Source organism: Lissotriton helveticus, chromosome 2_1, assembly GCF_964261635.1.
Source record: "Lissotriton helveticus chromosome 2_1, aLisHel1.1, whole genome shotgun sequence".
NCBI lineage: Eukaryota > Metazoa > Chordata > Amphibia > Caudata > Salamandridae > Lissotriton > Lissotriton helveticus.
Window position 1 is genome coordinate 1,416,291,506 of NC_136059.1, and position 9,688 is coordinate 1,416,301,193.

At 43.9% G+C, this 9,688-nt stretch overlaps 1 protein-coding gene across 2 annotated transcripts in view; it reads left to right on the forward strand.

The window, feature by feature from the left end:
- Window positions 1–8,781, forward strand: part of LOC144818693 (coiled-coil domain-containing protein 17-like) — an 874,964-nt gene extending 866,183 nt beyond the window's left edge. For both annotated transcript variants that reach the window (XM_078676346.1, XM_078676347.1), the window contains one exon: window positions 8,152–8,781. In XM_078676346.1, the coding sequence (XP_078532472.1) occupies window positions 8,152–8,301 (150 nt within the window). In that variant the 3' untranslated portion in view covers window positions 8,302–8,781. The remainder of the gene's footprint in view (window positions 1–8,151) is intronic.
- The last annotated feature ends 907 nt before the right edge of the window (window positions 8,782–9,688 follow it).

Here is a 9,688-nt window from a genome sequence, read left to right on the forward strand (position 1 = left end):
TCAGATCTGGATAGGCACACCAACTCTGACCCAACTGTTAAAAATGCCGCACAGGCGGTTCAGACTGGGATACACAACTTGTCCCTTATAGATATTTGGAGGTTGCGACACCCTGGGACACGGGAGGGTACCTGCCACTCTTATGCACATCAGTCTTGCTCCCGCCTGACCTATTGGCTGACCACTGGTGACATAAACTCGCGGGTTACGCACGTCACCCACTTACCTAGCACACTTTCTGATCATTCCCCTTCACTGTTCACTATGCTTATCCCTAGGTATACCCCACTGCTGTTTCAGTGGTGATTGCAATCCTCAGCTCTGCAAGAGCAAGTGTTTTTTGAGGGAGTCAGGGAAGCTATCGTTCAATACTTTGAACACAATTCAGGCACGGTGGAAGGTTTAGACACTTTGTGGGAGGCATTCAAAGTGATGATCCGTGGAGCGTGTATCGGTCTCCAGGCTGGGGTTCTTAAGTCACTTCGTGGTTCCATAAAGGCACTTGAATCGGAGATCCTTGAACTTGAGAGACAGTATGCCAGAGAGTCAGATGTCGCTACACTAGCGACCATTAAATCAAAGATCACTGAGTATAACGAGTTCGCGTACATGGAAGTGAAACATATGACAAGACGATGGACGGCAAGATATTATTATGGAGGGAGGGCGGCCGGGTAGAGCGCTGGCAGCAAAAATTTAACTGAACGCTGGGCCAAAAACAACACAGTCAATTCTATTTGTGTGAATGGGATCAGGCATTGTGACAGTGAGGGCATACTGGCCTCCTTTGTTGAGCACTATGAGGGTATGTACAGATGCAGGCGAACTGCTGAGGAGTCTGAGATAGCGGAATATTTAGCTGATGTAGCCCTGGTGTGGTTATCAAAGGGGCAGTGTACGCCAATGATATGGTCCTATATGTCCGTGAGCCTGAGGTACACCTCGAGAAACTGATACGGAAATACATTAGATTTGAATGGTACTCTGGGTTGGGAATAAATTGGGACGAATCTGTGTTGTTTGCGTTAACAGACTGTACAAAAAGGGTGCAATTAGAATACAGCAAAACACACAAGATGATGGACGGAATGTTGCACAATGGCAAAACATTCACCCCCAGTCACAGATCTGGGTTTAATCCATCGTTATTTTGCTCACCAAGCCACCCCAGTTCAGACATGGCCATATGCAAATCAGCCTTGACCCTGTGTCTCATGGGAACAGTCCAGCCTGAACTGCCAAGCCATGTCTTCCCTGGACTGGAATCAAGCATCCTAGGACCGATTTCTGGCTATCAGCCGTCTTGAGCCAGGATAGCTTGACTCCAGTGGCGTAGTGAGCACGGGACCCACGTCTGGGCATACCCTTTCCACATAGGGTGAACAGCAAAACACACAAGATGATGGACGGAATGTTGCACAATGGCAAAACATTCACCCCAGTCACAGATCTGGGTTTAATCCATCGGTATTTTGCTCTCCAAGCCACCCCAGTTCAGACATGGCCATATGCAAATCAGCCTTGACCCAGTGCCTCATGGGAACAGTCCAGCCTGAACTGCCAAGCCATGTCTTCCCTGGACCGGAATCAAGCATCCTAGGACCAGTTTCTGGCTATTAGCCCTCTTCAGCCAGGATAGCTTGACTCCAGTGGCATAGTGAGCACAAGACCCACGTCTGGGCATACCCTTCCCACATAGGGTGAACAGCAAAACACACAAGATGATGGACGGAATGATGCACAATGGCAAAACATTCACCCCCAGTCACAGATCTGGGTTTAATCCATCGTTTTTTGCTCACCAAGCCACCCCAGTTCAGACATGGCCATATGTAAATCAGCCTTGACCCTGTGCCTCATGGGAACAGTCCAGCCCGAACTGCCAAGCTAAGTCTTCCCTGGACCGGAATCAAGCATTCTAGGACAGGTTTCTGGCTATCAGCCGTCTTCAGCCAGGATAGCTTGACTGCAGTGGCGTTGGGAGCACGGGGCCCACGTCTGGGCATACCCTTCCCACATAGGGTGAACAGCAAAACACACAAGATGATGGACGGAATGTTGCACAATGGCAAAACATTCACCCCTAGTCACAAATCTGGGTTTAATCCATCGTTATTTTGCTCACCAAGCCACCCCAGTTCAGACATGGCCATATGCCAATCAGCCTTGACCCTGTGCCTCATGGGAACAGTCCAGCCCGAACTGCCAAGCCATGTCATCCCTGGACCGGAATCAAGCATCCTAGGACCGGTTTCTGGCTATCAGCCGTCTTCAGCCAGGTTAGCTTGACTCCAGTGACGTAGTGAGTACGGGACCCACGTCTGGGCATATCCTTCCCACATAGGGTGAACAGCAAAACACACAAGATGATGGACGGAATGTTGCACAATGGCAAAACATTCACCCCCAGTCACAGATATGAGTTTAATCCATTGTTATCTTGCTCACCAAGCCACCCCAGTTCAGACATGGCCATATGCAAATTAGCCTTGACCCTGTGCATCATGGGAACAGTCCAGCCCGAACTGCCAAGCCATGTCTTCCCTGGACCGGAAGACAAAGTTGCTTGATGGATACAGCTCCCATTAACATTTGCAGACAGAGTGGCGCTGATAAAAATGGTGGTCCTCCCGAAATTTCTGTATTTATTTGTCAACATTCCCGTTATTTTAAGTCAGCATTTTTTTTACGTATTGCACGGTATATTGATCACTCTGGTCTGTTGAGGGAAAAAGCCGCGTATAAAGTGGGAAGTTCTGACGCTACCGTACGAAAAGGATGGGTTCCGTGTGCCAGACATGAAACTGTATTATTTGTGTGCGCAAGCGCAATATGCGTCATATTGGCAGATCGCGCCGCCCTTCACGCCACATGTGATACAGTTGAAAGCAATGGTAGTTAATGACACCACAGTCTTCGAGAAAGATGAGAACGACACAGTACACTGCACGAGACATGCGTGGAGGGAACTTGGAAGACGGGCTGGGAAATTGCCCTTGTAGGCGCCGACTATGCTGCTGCTCCATCATCCAAATTTCTGTGACGTGTGAAATGGGGGCTGTGAAAATTTTGCAGTCTATGGATAAGTGTACTATGGGGGATATGTATTCAGGTGGGGAGTTTCTTGGATTGCAGGCCTTTTTGGGAGATGGGGGTGGCTCGGTTATGGCTACCTTTATATATAGTAGGCTGAGATCTGCGATTAAAGCCTTGTATCCTGGCTATCCGGCTGAGCCCCCCATTCTTAGGGCGCTACAACATATTTACGTTGCACAAACTAGGGCGAAAATGATTACTCGTTTATATAATGCTCCGCAAGCTGATGAAGTGTATGTGAGTGTGGGTCCGATGGATAAATGGAATGCTATTTTGCCGCAGGCTCTGACAGAAGACGAATGGGGCACCTGTTGTTAACTGACAGGTCAATTCGCTGCTAATGGAAATTTGCGTTTAATTAATTATAAATACATTCATCAAATATATTATATGCCCGTGCAACTTTTTAAATATGGGTTAAGGGATTCTGATAACTGTAGACGCTGCGGGGCTGAGGCAGCTGATTTTCAGCATTTGGCATGGAGTTGTTGCGGGGTAGCAGAGTTCTAGGGGAAAGTAACCGAAGCATTAACAACAATGGTGGGAGAGCCTGTGCTTTGCACCAAGCCTATCTGTCTTTTAGGCAATGTACTGTATCTTAAATCATGTAATCGCAGGCTGATGGCATTGGCGCGGTTGTTGGCCAAACGCAGGGTATCGTTGCATTGGGATGGGAAGCCTGCGCCTAGGGTTCATCAATGGCTAAAGGATATAGCTTTCTGTCGTAATCAACTTCTGTGCTATTGGGAGGAACTGCCCAGAGCTTCTACATCTAAATACATCTGGGGTCCCTTTACTAAATATATATTATAGCTCAATCACCTGACTGATGGAATCCTGTATGGTTACGTGATGGTTAATGCTGTAGCCATAAAATATCTGTTAAACTGTGCCAAAATGTATATGTGGGAAGACTGCACCCTACTTTGGATGGACTGTTGCGTACCTCTGTACACTGTAGTCTGCGATGTAATCTTGCTATATATGTCGCTTGATTTTGTTTTTGTTTTATGAAAACTTCAATAAAACATTAAATTAAATTTAAAAAAAAATTATATATATATATATATATATATATATATATATATATATATATATATATATATATATATATATATATATATAAATATCATGCCAAAACAATTAAGAACAAGGCCCAATAAATCTGAAAAGTCAGCTCATTGTACAGGTTATTGCATGCTTTTCGCAGACCCATAACCTTTCCATAAAACATGCAAACATGTTTATTAACAGTTAATTGTAAAGTTAATTGTAAAAAAAAGGCACAACCGAAGTCAGCATAATCTAACCAATATAAGAGTAAGGTTATAGATAAAAATATCAAGCTACTGAATAAACGCATACAGCCTGCACTCTTTTGTCATGATTTTGACTACATGCTAACCTTGCATTGTTACCTTCCAGCTCACCCTGTATGTGCCATAGTCTGTGTTCCTAACAATGAAGCACTTACTTGTAGATATGCTCTTCAGCACTCTGCAACACTCTTAGTAGCATGAATTCCTTTCCTTTATATTACACCACAAAATAATATTGCACGTATTTCCCTTGAAATCGTGTAGTTGTCAAATCAGAATGTAGCATCCCATTATTTTTCAAGGTTACAGAATTATTATCAACTATGTTCTTCGAACATCTGAATGCCTTGACTAGCTATAAAAATGCCCACAATTGACTGAAATTACTATGTACCAATCTTTAATAAAAACACAATTTTTAATCCCTGAGGGTTAGCTCTGATTTGACAAACGGGTAACTGAGTTACACTTTACAGATTTAAAAGCCGAAACCCACCTACCCCCCGTTTTTAATCATGAATAATTCAAACCCGGGAAAAGGACAGCAGCATAGTTCAGTTTAAGTACAGAACTGAAAAGCACGCAGAGCCCACATTTGTGTCAAAAATATCAGGAAGGATGTGGTATGTAAGTTCTGCACTTTTACGGGACCAAAACTGTGCCAGCCAAAATAATTTATCAACGTTGGCACAGTTCAGCCCTCTTTTAATATGTGCTTGAAATGCTGTGCGTACATCATGCTTCCTTTACATGATACATTATATGAGGCCCGCAACGCCCATAGGGCTAAAAGGGCTCCCCCCCTTCTGTGTCTCAGCCCGGGCTGCTGCAGCTCGAGCTGCTGTGGGGCTCGGCTGGGCAGTGTCTGGATTCTTATCTCCTGCACACCCGAGTTTTTCACAGGTCTTTAAAGACCATTTACATACCTTTGTAAACTGGTTACCGAGGCTTAGTTCTTTTTTCTGGTTCCAGTACCCCCCTGGGACCCCACTCAGCCTATTTCTTACATTTGCATTTTACATTTACTGCCATAGTGTGAGAATGCATTTCATGGAAAGAAATGCAAAGTAGGGTTGCCAAAGGAAAAATGCCAGCCATGTGTTGTTTAAAGAGCTTGCAAAGACCTTGTCTTGACACTAAATAGGGTTATAAAAAAAAAGTATGCATTCATTTGTAATGTGACTTCTCTGTCTTTGTTCCCTTTAATTATTTATTTCCTCCACACTCGATCCCTGATTAATGCCATAATAGCAATAGTTTAACATATCTGAAACCCTACCCCGCCGTCAGTAGTATGCTGAGTTACTTTAAGTGTCTGGGATTGCACCTTGCATTCAGACATCTCACTCCTCATTCTCGCCCTTCTCTTTCACGCTCACCATGCACTCACAGCAATCACAGAGCACTCACACTGATCACCATTCACTCACACAATTCACCCACTCAACCTGCACTCACAGTGATCACTCTGCACTCACAATGCACTTGTGCTGTTTACACTGTATTTCACCTTGCAGTCACACGAGCACACTACTCACCCTGCACTCATGTGACTCTTCACTCACCTGTCCCCTTCACTGCTCATTCTGCAATCTCACTCAAATAAGCCAATCACTAACAATGCATTAATTCATCCCACTCCGCACTTGCATCCGCACCCAAATTCATATGGTCACGTCACTCAGCCTGCAGGCACTCCTCTTACCCTACTCTCACACCGCTGCATCCCTCACCGTGCACTCACATGGGTACTCCTGCGACCCACACAGCGCCGAGGGTTAATGTGCCTGCTACAAAGAATGATGTTGATCACAGAACTGAGTGTGAGTAAACTATGAGTAGCACTATAAAAAAATGAAATTTTTGTCAGAAAGGTGCTATAGAGATATGAGGTGCATTGTTGGTGAGTGGTAGTGAGGAAAATCATGGACAAGGAGGAAATGTGGGAGGGGGAGTCAAAAAAGATTGTTGCACCATGTGCGACCAGTGCTAGGACCAGCTGAGGTTAGAGTGTTAGTCCCACCCGAAGTTCTGGATTAGTTGTGCCCATGTATTACATTGTGTTTCACCATTTGTTCATGATGATGATTATTAATTAATGTTGTCAGTGCTGCATTGGAGTGGTCGCTGCTATTACTTTTGAATTCTTATGAAGCTGGTCTGAATTAGAAAGTCGTGCCAGCTGTGGCTAAATTAACTCATGTCGGGTGTGGTGTCCAAGTGACCTCACTCACCCTGTCAGAGGCTACACCCAAAAATGGCGTCACAGCACTGGAGCCCACCAGCCACAGCTGGATCCTAGCACTTCTCGATCTTAAGGAGAAATGAGGAGGGAAATTAAGAGGTCTCACTTGAGTTATATCCGGACATTAAGGTGTGCTTGCCACACAAATTGATTAATTGACATGTCATCCCGGAACTGGAACAAAGAACTAAGGGGCAGATTTCCAAGCCCCTTGTGCTGCTGGTGCATCACGTTGCGTGATGCACTGGCAGCTCAACCTGCTGCCTGATATTTACAAGCACACTTAAAGCCACCTAGCGTGGCTTTACCTGTGCTTGTAAATATCGCCCCTTTTCACGCATCACTTTGCATGTTAGGGGCGTGACATGGGTGTTGCTGTGTGTGTTTCCACGCAACACCCATGTACACAATGTATTTCCAGATTTATGAGCAATTGTAAATCAGGAAATGTGTCAGAATTCTACACCCTATGGGTGGCGTAACGAGGTGCAACAAAGGGACAACGAGGGGAAATGTTTTTATTTCTCCATTTTGTTTCCTCTTTCAATGCATGCTGCATTCTACAGCATGCATTGGAAGAGGAAATTACCTCAATCGATTGCTTTTGTGGTGGAAGGTGCTCCTTCCTGCTCAAAGCAATCTCCCCACGATGCAGGCATCCTTGCATCATGGTGCAAGGGTGCCGGCGCATGGCAGCAGTGTTCCAAGAAACGGGTGCGGCCATGTCGGCCGTTGGACGTGCGCAGCACCAGGGAGGTAGCTCGCGTGACGTCCAACGGCCGGCGGCAGCAGCGAAGGGGTTAAAGATAAACAATGATACTGCAGCGGTTATTGTGATTATGAAAAATTTCAGAAAATTTTAAGCTTCTGAACTATGTTTTCTCCAATTGATAAGTAAAGTTGGGTTATTAAAATCCAAAGCCTGAATGTTGAGCAAGTATGGACTGACCCAAAGCGCTAGACAGTCCTGGTTCCAGGTCATCATGGCCTAATGCAAGAACCGTGCCTCTGCCTCTCAGAGACAACATCCCACCCACTAATCCCTCCACCAGTAAGGGTAAATAGTAAGGTGGTTTTAAGGACGCTGGAAACTCTCTATCAACTAGCAGTACATCAGACCTCATCCAGCAGATGTGTTAACTGTTCATTATTAGCAAAGAAAATAATTTTAACGGTTTATACAGAAGTTAGAAGACTCTCTATAGGGTTGCCCAGCTTTTAAGCCACCATGCATCTTCACTGCAAAGTAAGGGTCAGTGAACCATCTCAGTTGTACGTTTCTAACTTTTCTTTAAAAGATAACTGTTTTCATTTTGCCATATCCTTCCTTCCTTGCGCACTCGTAGACCGTGCCTATTACTTCTTCTGTAGTGTGATGTTTTGTTTCTTTAAGTTTTCTTTGCACTATTGAGCAATTAGGAGCTCTGACAGATTTTTTATCAACTTTGTTCATTCAATGCTTTCACATATAATTGTTTTTTTCTCTTGTAGACTGCAGTGCGCACTCTCTTCCCATTGGATTCACTTCACCCATCATCTTACAATACCCGTTACCGTTATGGAACACCACAGCTGATACAGCCAACCTTTGTAGAAAATGTAGATCCACCTCCTCCTGCAGAAATGATGATCTCTCATTGAAAGGGGCATCAGCGCGCACAAGAATCTGCTCAAAGTTTTCATCCTTTCGGGATGAAAAATGCAAGGATGAATGTAAAATGAAACTAACTCCTCTACAAAAGCAGAACTTGTTTGTTAAACTACTTTTGAAGTAAATTCCACCTTTCCGTAGACTTTCTGGAAACTTTATTTGTTTCTCCCTTTACTCCAGCAAATCTTTTTTTCAAATCCCAGAGCAATCTTGGATTTGTGCCAATGAATAGACTCTTAAGTGGCAACGTATGGGCATTTTTGAGACTGGACGATAAAGAGATCTATTTTAGCTGACTGTTGATGAACTAATTTTTATGCCTTAGAGAAACACCTGAAGGATCCTTGCACTGAGTGAAGTAGATGCTTACAAGAAAAAGATCGACGGATGGCACAACATGCCTATTTGTTTCATTTTCATATGAGTAGCATAATCACATTAATGAATATTTCCAAGCCATTGTGGTTAAACCTGTGTTTGTACTTTTGTTTGTAGTGGTGTTTCATTTATAGTGTTTATGTAGTTATGGCATAATAGGACATTTCTTTAGTCTGCAAATGCTGCAAATGCTGCCATAAAGGTTTATGTAAATACAATTGACATATAAACTTTAAAGCAGTAATACCAATAAAATAAAACAAGCTGTCATAAGGCCATTTATGGACAGTATTTAATGACTAAACATTGCTAGTTTTAGGATTTCATAAAACAGGCTACAGCCATATGACTACTACTTCTGAATTCTAATGGAGAATTAACACCCCGTTAAGGAAGCCATTGAATTAGAAGGTATAACTAAAGTATTTGTCTGGGTCACATTGCCAACAGCAACGGGCAGTGTAATACAGTATTCAGGGCCCTACACTGCCCTATCTGATTCTCCATACTCCCACTAAGAAGCGGTACAGAGCAAACACAATCAAGAGTGATGTATTGGATCTGAGGATTCTGGAGTCCACCCCAAAATCACCAATCCACGTACTCCAACATAGTGGTAGTATCCATTTCTTCCGGTGATTATGGTAGCGCTAGCAGAAAAACAATATACGATTGATGCATTCCTTGATTTGGGGACAGAAAGGGCTGGGTTAGTATCCTGTTATCTCCATTTAGCAGTGAAGGGGCGCAACAGTAGGGTTCCAAATCAAAATGTAATGTGCAGGGTTTTTGCCAAAGGGGTTTTAATGGAATCCATATATTCTTCCATAAGGAAAGAATCTTTGAATTCCGAGAAGGCTAGTATCAGGGTACCCAAACTCCTGTACCTGCTCAATTCTCCATCTATATAACTCCAGTAAATCCCCTTAAATGCTGCCTTAGACACACCGCAAATGGCCCCCACGTTAATGTTCACATTCCATCTTTGCCGAGTAAGTA